Source organism: Osmerus eperlanus, chromosome 14 (assembly GCF_963692335.1).
Source record: "Osmerus eperlanus chromosome 14, fOsmEpe2.1, whole genome shotgun sequence".
In the NCBI taxonomy this organism is placed as follows: Eukaryota; Metazoa; Chordata; class Actinopteri; order Osmeriformes; family Osmeridae; genus Osmerus; species Osmerus eperlanus.
The window spans coordinates 6,652,234-6,668,848 of NC_085031.1; the positions used below are offsets into that span (position 1 = coordinate 6,652,234).

General features: G+C 49.8%; 1 protein-coding gene across 4 annotated transcripts; it reads left to right on the plus strand.

Annotated features, from left to right (window-relative positions):
- Window positions 1-4,964: 4,964 nt before the first annotated feature.
- sh3bp2 (SH3-domain binding protein 2) lies at window positions 4,965-16,446 on the plus strand. Of its 4 annotated transcripts, none has more exons than XM_062477882.1 (13): window positions 4,965-5,077; window positions 10,405-10,544; window positions 10,644-10,746; window positions 12,260-12,377; window positions 12,530-12,597; window positions 13,345-13,430; window positions 13,546-13,617; window positions 13,713-14,352; window positions 14,437-14,542; window positions 14,661-14,716; window positions 15,052-15,127; window positions 15,313-15,372; window positions 15,560-16,446. In XM_062477882.1, exons 2-13 carry the CDS (start codon window positions 10,409-10,411, stop codon window positions 15,695-15,697), a joined length of 1,659 nt encoding a protein of 552 aa, XP_062333866.1. In that variant the 5' UTR covers window positions 4,965-5,077; window positions 10,405-10,408; the 3' UTR covers window positions 15,698-16,446. The 4 variants fall into 4 exon arrangements, with proteins under 4 accessions (XP_062333866.1, XP_062333864.1, XP_062333865.1 ...); XM_062477880.1 differs by lacking the exon at window positions 4,965-5,077 and adding an exon at window positions 6,677-6,940; XM_062477881.1 differs by lacking the exon at window positions 4,965-5,077 and adding an exon at window positions 8,960-9,309 and having other exon boundaries at window positions 14,440-14,542.
- Window positions 16,447-16,615: the final 169 nt, after the last annotated feature.

Sequence of the window (16,615 nt, forward strand, 5' to 3'; positions counted from 1 at the left end):
CTACAATTCCACCCATGACCCTCTCAGTATCTCTGACGGTCCACTATGTGTCACTGTTCACCACTATACTGTGGAGTGCTCTGTTAGGAGCTGGGGCCCTGGCTGATCCTGGCAGCAAAGCAGAAATCCCTCCACAGCCATGTGTCTCCACTAGGTGGCAGTGTTCCACATGCCAGTAATGGATGTCTCCTCTTTGGACCAGTCTCGATGTGTTCTTTTTAACCAAGCTGTAATGACCCCTACTTCACCATGCGTCGCAGGAGTGAGATCAAGGTTGGGGTCGAGTTCAGGGCCAGATTCTAGTGATGCAGTCAGGGTTAGGATCAGGGTTTGGAGGTTGGGGACATGGTTCAGGTTTGGTCAGAGTGATAGAGAGATGGATGTAGTGCACCAGGGCTCAATATAGAGGGACGTTCAGGAGGGTATAAGTAGCTAAAGCTATACACATATGCAAGCATTTGATGTTAGAAATGTGTCGGTGTCGTGGTAATATCTGTAACAAAATGGAATATGTCAAAATTAAGATGTGTTTATCTGTGCGGACCTGCAGAAAGGTACCTGTCTATCTTTCCAGTTTGTTTGTCTCTCTAACCTGTCTGTCTGTATAGCCTATCAGAGCCTACCTATCTCTGCAGGTTTTCCCTCAGTGTTACAGTAATACTATTTTATTCTCTGCTGCGTGGAAGGGGAGTGGCCGTGTTACCACGGTGACATGAGCCATCATTCACTAAAGAGGAAATAACTTATTCTCCGACACATGCAAACTCATTTGCGCACAAAAACAAAAAACCAAGAAGTAACCTTTCACTCAAGCAGAGTCATTTGAGGAACTGGAGCTGCACTTCCACATGTGCTTCAGCTGTTCAACAACTATTCAATTTTCTGTGAAATATTCCTCATGTAACACACCAGAAACACACATCAACTCGTGTGTTTCTGGTGTGCGAGGCAACACAACATCCGCCGGGCAGGCTGTATATCAAGTTACTCATTCACAGGAATGACAACACACATGACCTTTTGGTGAGCCGGGTTGAGTGGGTGAAATGAGACATTTGAAACATTTCTTTCCAGACTTAATGCAAAGTTGAGTGGGTTTACTGAGTAAATGTGTGAGTGATGAAGCGTGTTCGTGTGTGCAAGAGAACTGACAGGAAATACAACGGCTGCATATTCGGAACAAGGCACACAGCCCACTCTGGTCACATAGTCATTCTCTGACACTCACTGTGGCCCTCCCTACCACCTCTGGCATCTCTGCTCCCCTCTGCCTCCCTCTGCTCCCCTCTGCCTCCCTCAGCCCCCCTCTGCCTCCCTCAGCCCCCCTCTGCCTCCCTCTGCTCCCCTCTGCCTCCCTCTGCCTCCCTCTGCCTCCCTCTGCTCCCCTCTGCCTCCCTCTGCCTTCTTCTGCCTTCCTCTGCTCCCCTCTGCTCCCCTCTGCCTCCCTCTGCCTTCTTCTGCTCCCCTCTGCTCCCCTCTGCCTTCCTCTGCTCCCCTCTGCTCCCCTCTGCCTCCCTCTGCCTCCCTCTGCTCCCCTCTGCCTCCCTCTGCCTCCCTCTGCTCCCCTCTGTCTCCCTCTGCCTCCCTCTGCCTCCCTCTGCTCCCTTCTGCCTCCCTCTGCCTCCCTCTGCTCCCCTCTGCCTCCCTCTGCTCCCCTCTGCTCCCCTCTGTCTCCCTCTGCCTCTCTCTGCTCCCCTCTGCCTCCCTCTGCCTCTCTCTGCTCCCCTCTGCCTCCCTCTGCCTCCCTCTGCTCCCCTCTGCCTCCCTCTGTCTCCCTCTGCTACCCTCTGCTCCCCTCTGCTCCCCTCTGCCTCCCTCTGCCTCCCTCTGCCTCCCTCTGCTCCCCTCTGCCTCCCTCTGCCTTCTTCTGCCTTCCTCTGCTCCCCTCTGCTCCCCTCTGCCTCCCTCTGCCTTCTTCTGCTCCCCTCTGCTCCCCTCTGCCTTCCTCTGCTCCCCTCTGCTCCCCTCTGCCTCCCTCTGCCTCCCTCTGCTCCCCTCTGCCTCCCTCTGCCTCCCTCTGCTCCCCTCTGTCTCCCTCTGCCTCCCTCTGCCTCCCTCTGCTCCCTTCTGCCTCCCTCTGCCTCCCTCTGCTCCCCTCTGCCTCCCTCTGCTCCCCTCTGCTCCCCTCTGTCTCCCTCTGCCTCTCTCTGCTCCCCTCTGCCTCCCTCTGCCTCTCTCTGCTCCCCTCTGCCTCCCTCTGCCTCCCTCTGCTCCCCTCTGCCTCCCTCTGTCTCCCTCTGCTACCCTCTGCTCCCCTCTGCTCCCCTCTGCCTCCCTCTGCCTCCCTCTGCTCCCCTCTGCTCCCCTCTGCTCCCCTCTGCTCCCCTCTGCCTCCCTCTGCTCCCCTCTGCCTCCCTCTGCCTCCCTCTGCCTCCCTCTGCCCCCTCTGCCCCCCTCTGCCTCCCTCTACCCCCTTCTGCCTCCTTCTGCCTCCTTCTGCCTCCATCTGCCTCACTCTGCCCCCCTCTGCCCCCTTCTGCCTCCTTCTGCCCCCTTCTGCCTCTCTCTGCCCCACTCTGCCCCCCTCTGCCACCCTCTGCCTCCCTCTGCCCCACTTTGTTGGTCTGTTATGTGTCATCTTCCCAGATGAGTTTCCGTTTCTCCTTGCTGCAGCTCATTTCACACTACAGCCTCCACACACCATGGTGGGAGTGTCTGAAAGTATTTTCACTGTTGATTTAAAAACCACAGTCATACTTAACCCTTGTGCTGCCTTCGGGTCACATGACCCAAAGGTTCATAACGAACCATCGTTGTGTTTACCCAATTTTACCCAATACAAAAACAAATAAAAATAATTATCTTTTAACCTTCGCAATGTGGAGGGTCTGAGACAGCCCGACGGTTAAAAGAAAATGCTTCACTTTGTTTTTGTATGCAGTAAAGTTGTCGCAATACGACGGTGGGTCACAATGACTGATGGGTCAGAATGACCCGAAGAGAACACAAGGGTTAATTGATATGCATACACCAAGTGTGTGTTTGTGAGTGTGTGTATGCTTATGCAGCAACTAACCATATGCTGATGTGTTCACTATGCTATGGGGTTGAGACTGGACAACACAGGAAGTGCTTTGTGTGGGCATCTGTATCCTGTCTCTCATAGCGCAAACTGGCATAGGTCTTTATCCCACCCACCTAACTGTCCTTCATTTATGGCTGCATCATTAGATCATCATCATCCTCAACCCAATCATCCTCGTCCTCCTCGTCATCTTTGTCGCCATGTGCTCTGCAGCCTGAGGTAAACAATACAGGGGTGTACTGAGGAGCTGACCACCAAGGCTAACCATTTCTTGAGTTGCCAGGGGTCAGGGGTCAGGGATGAAGCTGACCAACACAGGATGACATCATAGGAGAGGTCACCCCTGGAGGAACGTCCTGGACGAGCCTGGACGAACTTCATGTTGGCTGTGGAAACCAAAGCGGCTTTGAGTATGAGGGGGAGAATGGGGGAGGAGAGGGCCTGGTCTTCCCCTCTTCTTCTACTTGTTGGTGAAGACCATCAACCATACATGGTTTTTCACCCACACATTTCAGCAGAAAACTGCAGCTTTTGGAACCCAGAGGTTTGTTTTGCATATCTCACCCACGGTCCTCAACAAACACTAGAGCACTACCCAGCCAAGGCTGGGTAGTGCTGTGAAACCTGTGATCAAAGGAACAATGGGAGAAAGTCCCACTGACTATGGAGATAAAATTAACAACCCCTCCGGTTTGAACCTTTCAAGGGAGGGATTTGAACAATCAACCATCTGGCATCATGTAAAGTGCCCTTCAGAAAAGTCTTCAGAAACCTTTTTCTGAAACCTTTTTCTTTCATTTTGATCTGTTAAATTTCTTTTTTTAATCTATGAAATTATTGGCCTAAGTCCCAAGTCCTGTCTGCCACTGAAAACTGATTCCGCTCCTCCCCTGAACTGCAGACAATACATTGGGCACAGCAGACATTCACACATTCATGAGTTCAAGGGAACCATACTACAATTCAAACCTTTTAGAGGTTATCTGGTTCTCTATTCTCATGGTTGTATCATATTCAGAATGCACAGAATTCAGGGAGGCGGATGGAGGAGAGAAGGAGGAAGGGGGAGGAGAGAGGGAGGTACGGGAGGAGAGAAGGAGGCAGGGGGGAGGAGAGAGGGAGGCAGGGGGGAGGAGAGAGGGAGGCAGGGGGGAGGAGAGAGGGAGGCAGGGGGGAGGAGAGAGGGAGGCAGGATGAGATGGGACATTCTACAGTGAGAGTTTTCAGTTTGAATACTCAACTAACTGCTTCCTACACCAGGGCTAGCTACACCGGCACCTGGACACACCACTGACAAGGTAGGTGAAGCACTTTTCAATCATTATGTTGTAGTGTTACCCTGTTCCTCTGTCTGTCTGTAAGTGAGTCTTCCCATTGTTATGTCCCATGAACTTATGTCTTTCTCTTAATCTTTGAAAAACGGTGCTGTCAGGTGTATTTTCATTTCTCTCTTTTAGTCCATCTGACATTGTCCTCCACTCTCTCTGGTACACCTTACACATGGGTAAACATTACCCAGGTTCTGTATTTTCAAGGATACATGTATTGTTGTGTACTGTTTCTAATTAGTTGTCTCTGCTGAGATTCTGTGTCTATTTGACTCACTGACTTACTGACAAGATATTGAAAAAAACAGCTGTTTCCTTGTTCAACCCATTCCCCATTCTCTCCGCTTTGCTCTCTCTTTCTCCTCTTTCTTTCACTCTCTTTCTACACTGTTTCAGTTTCTAAATATTCTCAGTCAAGAATAGTCAATTCTTAGTCAAGTCATAAACTCAGCGGAAACAGTTTATGCTATTTCCCCTTGTGGTGTACAAAGCAGTATTGGTCTATATAGAGCCCTGTGCAGGGCTGTTTCTTTTTGTCTCATATGTGAGCTGAAACCACACACAAGCTCTGAGTGGCTGTATGTGTTATCCCCAGACATACCCTCCACACACAACCTTTCGGCTTACTCTGCAGAGATCTGGTGGGCCACCCAGGAAGTATCTGGAGTTCATAGCTCTCCTCAGATGACAGGGAGAAGACTTCAGCTGCAAACGGGTTACCTGGGTAAGCTACCTGTTCGTGATCAGAGTGTTTTGTAAAAAAAAGAGGAAATTATGTATGCAGATTAGTTTCCCTTGGTGAAACATATTGTCTTTATTGTTTTTAGGAGGTTGAAGGTTAGTGTCGTTCGTGTGGTGTGGTGTGAACTGGAGATACATTGTTAACTTCTGATAAGTTGTGTGTGCAGTAGCCTTTAGTGCTAATCAGGGTCAGCTAGCAGCCTTTAGTACTTGCCAAGGTTAGCTAGCAATGTCTAGTGCTAGCCAAGCACTACAGCAGGGGCCAACAATGAACAGTTTAAACAGTCTGAACAACCAGAATAGTCTAAAAGGTCACAACAAATTAAACAGTTTGAACAGTATAAACCATTTCAACCAGGGCCGTAATCATAATATGTATCGGGGGGGGACACATCCCCAATATTAAAATCTGGTCAAAATGTAAATAAAATATAAATGTGCTACGCTACGACAAGCAACCACGCACGCTGTCCAAAATTATCATAAAAAATGTATTCAAACTTAAAAAGTTTTCAGGGGGGGACCCTCAGACTCCCCAGCAGATCCCCCCCAGCCCCCCCCCCCCCCAATGTTGACTCCATGGCTATGGTCTTGATTTCAACCCTTTACATTTCATTTATTTAGCAGACACAAATTTGCACACGCGTGCAAATACACAAATAGTGCATAAACTTCGGAACAGTTTAACAGTGTGAACAGTATGAACATATTAAACAGTGTGAACAGGATGCCAACCATGCCTCTCTTCAGAGAAGCCCTTCAGAGCTCAGCGGTGGCTGCTCACTGGCTGTGGTGGTGACATACTTGACTGTTGGACTTACCATGCAGAAGACTTGCTGGGAAATTACCCCTCACACTGGGGTGGACCGGGCTTTCACCTTCTTAACGGACGCTGTGTGTACGCTTGGTGGTCCCTATTGTACTAGTACTATCTGTGCTACAAAACTGTCAATGTTTCTTCTACCCTGTGAGGAACACTTTGTTTCTCCTGTCGTGTTTCTCCCAGACGTTTGCTTTTCTCCTTTCGTTCACGCGGGTTTTACTGAGGGAGGTTTTCCTCCGCCTGCCTGAGGGTCTCAGGTGCTGGCCCCTCACCCGTACCACATCTCACCCAGGGTTTCAGAAGATGACATGCTTGATCTTTAATAGTCACCTTTCTTGCTTTCAAAATTCGGCACGGATGGTGTGAACGTTTTAGCCTTCACACCTGTGTTGGAAAAAGAATCGAGTGTGTTTCACAGATAGAGACAGACAGACGGGGTAGGGGGGGGGAGAGGGGGGGTACGATGGATGTCAGCAGACAGGATGATGTGCTGCTGTGAGGTAACTGTAGGGCGACAGAGTTGTAACGTCAGGTTATTTCAACAGTAAGTCTGTGCCCCTCATTGTTCCATTGTGGAAGCGGGGGTGGGGGGTGGGGGGGGGGTGGAAAGTCCCTTCATCTCAGAGGTCTGAGACCATCGCCAATCCGTCAACCTATTTCAGAGAACAGGAAGTAGTGGTTAAGGCCCGCCGACCAATGAAAAGTGAAGGCCTGCAGTCAGAGTGCCTGGAAGCCCGCCCCCCGGAACACAATCAGACCAACAGCTCTCGGAGTAGCGGCAGCGCCACGCTTTCTCTCTCTCTCTCCATCAAATGCGAATTTATCCATTGTGGGACTAATAAAGGATTATCTTATTTTATCAATCTGATGTTCCTCCATCCGTCTGTGGGCTCCGTCTTTGTAGTAGGATGGTAGAGAGGGCTGACCTGAAGCTGCCATGGCTTTGTCACTGAGGAAGAAGAAGTTGATAGTCCTGGCTACTAAGCCCTGTGTCAGGATATGTGTCAGGAAACCCAGCCACATGTAAGTCTTTCTGACCCTGTCTCGCCGCTGGAGTTTACCTGTCTGTCTCACCACTGAACTTAACCTGTCTGTCTAACCGCTGAACTTGACCTGTCTGTCTCACCGCTGAACTCGACCTGTCTGTCCTACTGCAGGGGTACCTGTCTGCCCGCAGTTCTGGTGGAAGGCAGGTTCAAGTGAGGTTGACCGCTTGGTTGATATGTAGAGGTTTTTGCAGCATTAACATTGATTGCTTTTTAGTTGATTTGAGGTTGATTTGATGTTGATTTGAGATTTGTCAGGTGTTCAGGGTTATAAGACGTTTTGTTTTAGATCATGTGTGGCTGATGTTTAGTTTCCCGCTCTGCTCCACTCGATGTTTCATCGTTTATCTGCAGGTGTTCAGAAACAACAAACTGGCCCTAGAAACGCCTCAGACAGGAAACACCTAACCTCTCTCATCATTCCCTTCTGGACCCACACGTACACACACACACGCATGTACACACACACCCACGCAGGCATGTACACACAAACACACAGAAACACGTACGCACATACACACATACACTCACACATATAGACAAATACACACCCACCCGCCCACCCGTGCACAAACACACACACATTCAGTATATACCCCCACACACACACACACACTCACTCACATCATCTTCATCATCTTCCACCATGTCATCTAAATCTGAGAAGGAAGTCACTTGGCTGAAAGAATTCACTTGGATCTTAGTGGTTGTTTTGTTCCTGGCATAGCAGGGTGCTGGTGTAGAGGGAGCACCCCAGGTTTGCGGTTCATGGAACAGCCCCAACCATTAAATACAACCATTAAATGGCCACATGTGGTAAAAGACCATGTTAGGGTGGTGCCCTGTCACCGCAGAGAGAAACTGGAGACAGGACTGGGCCTTGGTGTTTGGTCTGCTGGGAAAGCCTTGTTTCCCTCTTTCCTGTTTGCCATGATGTAACTGTGTAATCTTTTCAACGACTTCCTGTTCACAAAAGTCATGCTCATATTAGGATGAGGGAAGTATTGCATTGTGGTGTGTGTCTACATGCAGTGTGTGTGTGTGTGTGTTTGGGGGGGGGGGGGTATCGACCAAAATACTGAAGTGAAACTGTACTTTCAGAGGTAGACAGAAAGAATGTATGAGGTGTGTGAACTTAGTTTGGAGTATGTTATTTTATGTATTTGTTGTGACAGTAACATTGCATCCCAGAGGAAAAGGAAGGCCAGTCTGTCACCTATCAAATGGGATGGGTGAAGAACAATAGGCTTGGGATTGGTGTCAAGGAAAAGGTTTACAGGAAGTTATCTTTGAAGAAAATACTTGATACTTGATACTTACAAATTGGGTGCAACTGGTTTGTCAACAAGTTGAGCTGTATGTGTGTGTGTGTGTGTGTGTGTGTGTGTGTGTGTGTGTGTGTGTGTGTGTGTGTGTGTGTGTGTGTGTGTGTGTGTGTGTGTGTGTGTGTGTGAGAGAGAGAGAGAGAGAGAGAGAGAGAGAGAGAGAGAGAGAGAGACACAGACAGACAGACAGACAGACAGACATAAACAGAGAGAGACCTGTGAAAGTAGGTTCTGAGGTTGATAAATGTGCCGGAGCTGGACCTGTGTGACTTTAAACCTCTGTTGTCATAGAAACCCATGCAGTGAAGGCTTCCATCTGGGGCTGGCAGCTATCTGGGTCGGCCTGCTAATCTGCATGCTCGAGATAGATCATGCATGACCCTGTTGGGTTCATGACGGGAACCCAACAAGAATTCTTGAGCTGGAATCTTTTGGGTTCCTTCCCTGTTCCTCCCAGAACTCTTCAGGATAAATGGCCACTTGATCACTTGCTGCTGTGTCCAGTCTACACAAGTATATTTTTGCTTGTAAATCTCATCTTGAAGGTGGTTTGTGTGTTGCAGTCACAGTGGAAACACCCACACAATACACATGTAGGTAGGCGAACACACACGCGTACACTCTCTCTCACACACACACACACACACACACAGACTCGCCATGCCACACAGAGCAGACAGGAAGCACAGATCCTGTGATCCAATCAGCAGCTTGGAGAGCGCATGCACATTCCAGAGGAAACCTTCCACTTCCTGTCATTTAGTTTGCCCTAGGGTTGAGGTCTGAGATAGTAGGTTGTGTGTGTATACTTGTGTTTGTTTGTGTGTGTGTGTCCTTTGCCCTCCATGCTCAGTCCTAGCCTCAGAAAGTTCTAGCTTTCAGACCAGGGTTCAGTAGGTAGCAGAGCAGTGCAGAGTGAGGAGGGTGCAGTCATGGACCTGTTGCCGGTGCTGCTGTCCAAGGCCAGCCAGCTGAGAGAGAACCCAGTGCTGCAGAACCTGAGGAAGAGGATAAGCAGGAGGTAGGACTGGCCCGCAGAGGACCGGCTTGGACCCCTTTAATGGAGCAGAGCAGCGGCTAGTCAGGGTAGCTCCACATCCACCGTGGCTGCAGGTGGTTTTACTGGACACTACAATGTCCAGGTTTAGAAGAGGTTGTGGTGTGGTGGTGGTCTATTTGCATTCCACTCTCTTCTCAGAAAGTACTTGAATGTTCACAGGATTCAAGCGTTGTTTGTGTGTTTCTGAACAGTATCCAAGAGATTCAGCTTGTCATGTTTCATTAGAACTCTCAATGTTTCACATCGCTGAGGGAGATGGTGCTTGTTTGTTGAACGCACGGTGCTACGGTTAATAGACTCCAGTTGTCCAGCTGTGGGTGGCATGGTGACTCAGTGCCTTTCACTGCTGCCTCAGAGCCAGAAGGTCCTTGCTTGGATTCCTGCTGCGGGGCCTGATGGGTGCTCAGGAGAGCAATCTCCGGGGCCTTTCTCTGTTAAGTTTGTATGTTGTCCTCGTCCTCACATGGGTTTCTTCCACAAAGAACCCCAACATGAAAACATGCAGAACAGATGGTCCTCCGGCCCATTTTCCAGGCAGGACATGGGGAGAACTTGGACTTGGCCCCCGGGCACTGCTGATGTGGCTGCCCTCTGCTCATAGCTGCCATAGGATAGCAGTCCAATTACTCCGGCGGAAGCTCTGTTGGACGCTATGGCGAACGCGCGTGTGTGTTTGTGTGATGATTGTTAAGACTTAATAAAGGTTTATTCGTCTTCCTGTCTAACATCTCTACTCCCTATAGACTACAACCCTCTGAGAGTGTACGATCTGAAAGTAAATCTACAGAATCCATTTCTGAACTGTGGTTGAACCTGTACCTTTCTAAACAGATCAGAGTTACAGCTTCCTTGAAGATCAAATCTTAAAGATGTGATCACAGTTTTGGCCTTGTTTTGAGATAGGAGCTTTGAGGCTGATAAAACGGAGTAACAAGATACGACGTGAAGATGTCTCTTGAGGCCTGGATGAGGCTCTGAACTTCACTAATCATTTATCCTCCTCTCATCTCCTCTCATCGCCTCTCTTCTCCTCTCTTTTCCTCTCCCATCCTCCAGCACCATGGCTGCGGTGGAGGTGTCATGGCCGATCCCCATGAGGGCTATTGGGGCCCAGAACCTGCTGACCATGCCTGGGGGAGTGTCCTGCTCCGGGTACATGCACAAGAAGGGAGGCAGCCAGTTCAGCCTCAGGAAATGTGAGTTCACACCAAACGTCTCTCTCCAGTCCATTGACGCCTTGGACACACTGCTCGTTCTCGTTAAGATGATAGAGTGGCTAACTCACCTCTTCACAGGGCCCCTGCGTTACATCATCTTGCACAAGGGGTGTCTGTACTACTTCAAGAGCAGTACCTCTGCTGCACCACAGGGGGCCTTCTCCCTCAACGGGTACAACAGGTCAGTGCACCCCAAAACCTAACCATAAGCCTTACACCACCCCACTCCATTTCAAACCTAACCCAACCTCCCCCATTACACACGTACACAGACCCACCCCCCCATTACACACACACCCTTCCAACCTAAACTCAACCCCCCCCCCCGCACTCCTAAACATAACAGACACCCCCCTCACTGACTCAGAAAACCCCCTGACCTAAATGTCAATTCAACAGACAGTCATAGCACTCTCTTCCTGGGCCTCCTTCCACCCATCTCATCTTCTCACAGCAAGACACGATCAAACCACTTCCTGGTACAACAAGGTCGCCCTCACACCCAGCGGTGGGGACTGTGTCTTCATAGTTACTGTACGCTGCTCTAAGCCCAATGAGCAAAGAGAGCGGTAAACAGCCCCAGACATGTCCCACGATCTCTCAATCACCCTGGGATCTGCAACGGTGACCCCTTCATCCTCTGCCAGGAACCTTGGGGTTACCATGGACGACGAGCTCTCCCTCACGGCCCACATTGCTGCGGTCTCCCGGTCGTGTAGATTCACCCTCTACAACATCCGGAAGATCAGGAGATACCTGTCTGAGCACTCCACCCAGCTGCTAGTCCAAGCACTTGTCCTCTCCAAGTTGGACTATTGCAACTCGCTGCTCGCTGATCTCCCAGCATGTGCAACCCACCCTCTTCAGAGGATTCAGAACGCAGCGGCCCGCCTGGTCTACAATCTACCCAGACGCTCCCATGTTACCCCGCTCCTCATCTCTCTCCACTGGCTACCTATCATGGCCCGTATCAGATTCAAGACCCTGGTATTGACCTTCCGAGCAGTGAACGGGACTGCACCCGTCTACATCAAGTCTCTCCTGCAGCCTTACACCCCCACCCGTCACCTACGGTCTTCTTCAGACAACCGCCTGGTGGTCCCACCGCTCAAGACCGCCCGGTCCCAACACAAGCTCTTCTCCTGTCTGGCCCCCCAGTGGTGGAATCAACTCCCCGCCTCCATCAGAGACACTGACTGTCTCTCCACCTTCAAGAAAAGGCTCAAGACGCACTTGTTCCGGGAGTACAACGGTACTTAGGAATGGTTCGCTTGACCCGATGTTAGTTTCCTCAAGGATCACAATGACTCTTGCTTAGAGACTTGTTGCTCTTGTGGTTAGTGGTAACTGACTTAAATTTTTGTACTCGCTGTGATATATTGTTTTTATTATTGTTGCTTGCTTTTTCCACAGGTACACTTGCACTTATAGCAGTTCATGTTGTTTAATTGTAACTTGTTTAACTACATGCTCTTATGGTTCTTCCCTTTGGCACTTATTTTGGTTGTTCACAATGTGTGCTTCATGTTTTGGCTACTCGCAATGTTTTGTGGCTATCTCGTTGTTATGATCAGTGACCTATGCACTTTGTAAAGCTCTCTCTTGGAAGTAGCTTTGGATAAAAGCGTCTGCTAAATGAATAAATGTAAATGTGAGCGTCCCAGCGTCAGCGTCCGTGTCTCTCTGGTCTCCAGGGTGATGCGAGCGGCCGAGGAAACCACCTCCAGCAACGTGTTCCCCTTCAAGGTCGTCCACTTCAGCAAGAAGCATCGCACCTGGCTGTTCTCCGCCGCCAGCGAGGACGAGAGGAGGGTGAGGACCCTTCTGCCTTTGGTCCACTCCATCGGTCTGCTCGCTCTGCTTTGCCTTGTGAAGACGGGGCCCTGCTCTGCTCCCAGCTCGAGGCGTTCCACCTGCCGTATAGCCCCTGACTGTGGTCTGTGTTTGCCCCCCCCCCCCTCTAGAAGTGGATGAGGACCCTGCGCAGAGAGATCGACTACTACAACGACAGGACGGACTCCTTCACTTCCAGGTAACCCTGACCCCTGACCCTTAGCCTGACTGTTACCCTAGATTGGGTTTTGGAGAACAAAAAAGTGTTTTGGTGTTTCTCCAGAGCTTGTGCACGGCTCTTTCACTTACTGAATAAAGTTTTTTTGGAAATTGGAAATACTTCCTGCATGTCACCGTCACAGTGTCTTTCACACACGCACGTACACACACTCCTCTTTGTATCTCTCACTCCCTTCACCCTTCCTTCCTAGAATCCACTGTCTTTGTGTTCAGTATATTTCCAACTTCCTCATTCTCATAAACTCACTCAGTTATTGTAGCCAGTACCATGGTTGAGGGTGATTTATGGACTGATATGGTATGACAGGTCTCTCTTACTGGCAAACAGGGTGACAGCTGCTGACACGTCTAACTGCTTGGTCAGTGGAGCACTGGGGCAGGAGGCTGACTGTGTGCTTATACAGAGGTTCTGGTCAGCCATGACAGCAGTTTTGTCCTGCAGTCTGGCCCTCACTTATGACCCTAGAAAGGACGTTGCAGAGGTGGTTTGGGTCAACACTGTTGTGATGATTATCCCTGTCCACAACTGAAAGAAGCTATCTAGGTTACCATGTTAGGCAGAGGTGGGTTGTTCCCTAACTCACCCCACTGTTTGCAGTCAACTTCCTGTCAGAGTTTGATAACAACTCGTCCATTGTGAGTTATTCATCATTAAAGTCACATTGTTGATTTCATAATGTAATGACAGCCTTTTCTGTTGCCATAGCGATCCAGACTCTGATGCAGACAGTTTCTATGGGTCAGTTGAGCAGCCGCTGAATATAAACCACACCCCCCACAACCCTGAGGACGGTGAGACACACCAGCCAATCTCTGCAGTGCAAACAGCAGCATGTGGTTGCATCAACCAATCACATGGGTGCAAACAGTGACACTGTCAGCCAAGTGACTTCCTTCTCTGATTTAGATTACATGGTGGACGATGATGATGATGAGGACGATGATTATGAAAAACCAGACGATTCACCTACTTCTTCAGGTATGGGCGGGTTCTCAGGTACACACACACACACACACATGCACACACACATGTTCCTGTTCTTACCATGTTTGAACTTCCTGTTGTTGTTGCAGGCAAGCCGACTGCTCCGCCCCCCTCCTACCCTCCTCCGCCAGTCCCAGGCCAGAATAGACAAGACTCAGCCTCTTCTTACCTCTTACATAAGTCCCTCCCCCCTCCCGTGCCCTTACCCAACAGGACCTCCACCAGCACTGTGTTCAAGAAACCCCCCCCACCCAAGCACACAGAAACACCCATCAGCAAAGGTCCCCCGCCACCTCTGCCCTTTGCCCCCCATCTCCCTAAGCCCTGTTTGGACAGGAGTCCCCCCTCGCTCTCGCCCAGCCCCGCCCCCCCTCCGCCCCCCCCGGCCAGTCTCAAGAAGCCAGCCTTGGGGAGAATGTCAAGCACCTTGCCTGTTGGGGGCGATCAACGGGACCGGGTCGCTGTGAGCGTGAGCCTCAAGTCCCCCGCCACCCTCCCCATCTGCAATGACCTGAAGAACAGGATGGTCCTCGACGACCTCGCCCCCACCCCCGGTTACCACGGCAACAACCACCGAAGCTCCCCGGCGCCGTCGCCCCAGTTCTGCTATCCAACCCACCTCCCGCCTCTTACCCCCTCTCGGCACACCCTCGCTGTCCCCAGGATCAAGCCTCCCGGGAGCCCCAAGCCCCCCCTGCCCTCAAACAAGACCAGGGGATCCTCCATGCAGTAAGTGATCTTCATTCTTGTTCTTCATTTACTCCCCCCCACCCAAGTGTTGGCCTGTTCCCCTGAGACTGTTTCTCCCCCCAGAAGAGCTTCTCCTGAAGGGCAGAGCTTCAGAGCCTCCATAGAGGAGAAGCCTTCCTGCAGCCCAAGCCCCAGGATCCAGCCCGACTCTGATGAAGACTATGAGAATGTAAGCCCACGAGAAGCCCACGAGGAATACTGGTGTGTGTGTGTGAGTGTGTGTGTGTGTTTCTGTGCTTGTGTGTTTTGACTGGTCTGTCTTTTCCTGTTACGGTTTCTGTCTGCAGGTCCAGCTGCCGGACTCTGTATTTGTGGACACCACAGAGACTGGCAGTGTTGAAAGGTGAGACACACACAGGGCTCTCTAATCTCACACATTCGCAGTGAGACTCACACATTCCACCCATTTCTCACGCTCTCACACAACATCTTGTATTTTGTTCTTCAACTTGTTCTTACTCCTGATATATAGTGACAGTATACCTGCCTCCTTCAGGGGAAATTCCAGAACAAGTTTTCTTGTGCGTTTCTGGTAGTTTAGCACAGCCCCCTGGTGTCGTGTTGGGGTACTGCAATCAGAGGAATTCCCAATATCACAGAAGAGATCCTTAACACATAATCCTGTCCTTAATTTTTTTTATTTGTATTATATCATTAAACAACTTTGTCTCATAACAGGATGTTTAAAGAAAATTGTGGATTTCCATCGGATGGTCTCTACTGTATCAGAAACTCTGGAACAAAAACTTCAAAGGTAGACACACACAAACACATTTACAGCAAACACGCACACACAAACGCATACCTGTACAGACACACACACAGACACTTTTATTATCATTGTGAAATTATTACTTCCAGGAAGATGTTCATTAGATAGGGGTCTGAGTTATAAATCATTTTGATGTTGGTGGTATGAATCCTGTTGCTGTGCTTTAGGTTCTAGTGGTGTGGGACGTCAGTCTGAAAAAGGCCAGAAACTACCGTGTGTTTGAAGAGGTAAAACCACACTGGTCCTGTGTGTGTGTGTGTGTGTGTGTTGATTTAGGATTATGTCCCCCAGATCACACTGTGTTCAATTATATTTGTTATTATGTCACATTACATCTGTGTTCTTGATGTTGGCATTATAGTGCCTCTGTGTGTGTGTGTGTGTGTGTGTGTGTGTGTGTGTGTGTGTGTGTAGATGTCACGCGTGTTCCTGGAGACAGACATGACCTTCCCATCTCTGGCAGCCCTAGTGGAGCACTACTACATTCACCCACTGCCCAACCACGGCTCCCTGTGCCTGCAGCAGCCCTACGGATACACTGTCCCCAGGTGACCCGGACCCCGGATCCTCCATCCATCCCAACCACGGCTCCCTGTGTCTGCAGCAACCTTGCAGATACAATGTTCCCAGGATACACTGACCCTTGACCCCACACCAGGTGTTGCCCTGCGCTATCGACCCCAAATCCGGAGGACCAACCTGGCATGAGGGCGTGTGGACTGTGAGAAGTAAATGACTACTTCCACACCAAGCCTGAAAGTGCCTTGCTCAAACACAGCAAAGGTCCCACACATTTCACATCATTGAAGTCCAAACACATTTCGCTTGGAGAGTAATCACACACACCAACAGGACCAGTCAAATCTTGCAGTGTGGATGGCGCCTCACCAGGGGGACCTTGGGTCTTACGGGATAGTCTTCAAACCACCTCAGCTACCTGTGCTGACAGCAGCCAGCCCCGGACTTGCTGGCAGTGCAGCAGGGAACCACCAGGGAGCAGCCTGGAGCTACAGTAAACACAACTCCAAACACAACTCCAGTGACTGATTGATACACCTCACCTTGGTTTGTTATGGAAACAAACCCTATAGAAGTCGATGCTGTTAAACCAACTAGGGCTGTAGAACACAACAGAGCTAAATGGACTCTACTGGACTTCTACAGAAACACTGTTTCAAATTATATCTGTATTCACACATTTACTGTTGCACTGTATACTGCTGTATATCTTTGACAAACTGTTCCTGTACATGCTGTAAAATGACATCTGTAAAGTTGTAAATATACACTTTTTATATTCAGTGTGTAGTTTCATTATCCGAGTGAGTGAGGTTCAAATCACAGAACAACAATCAGTTAAAGGTCTATGTGCTCCACCATCCCTGTGCAGGTAAAGGTCTATGTGCTCCACCATGCCTGTGCAGTTAAAGGTCTATGTGCAGATAAAGGTCTATGTGCTCCACCATGCCT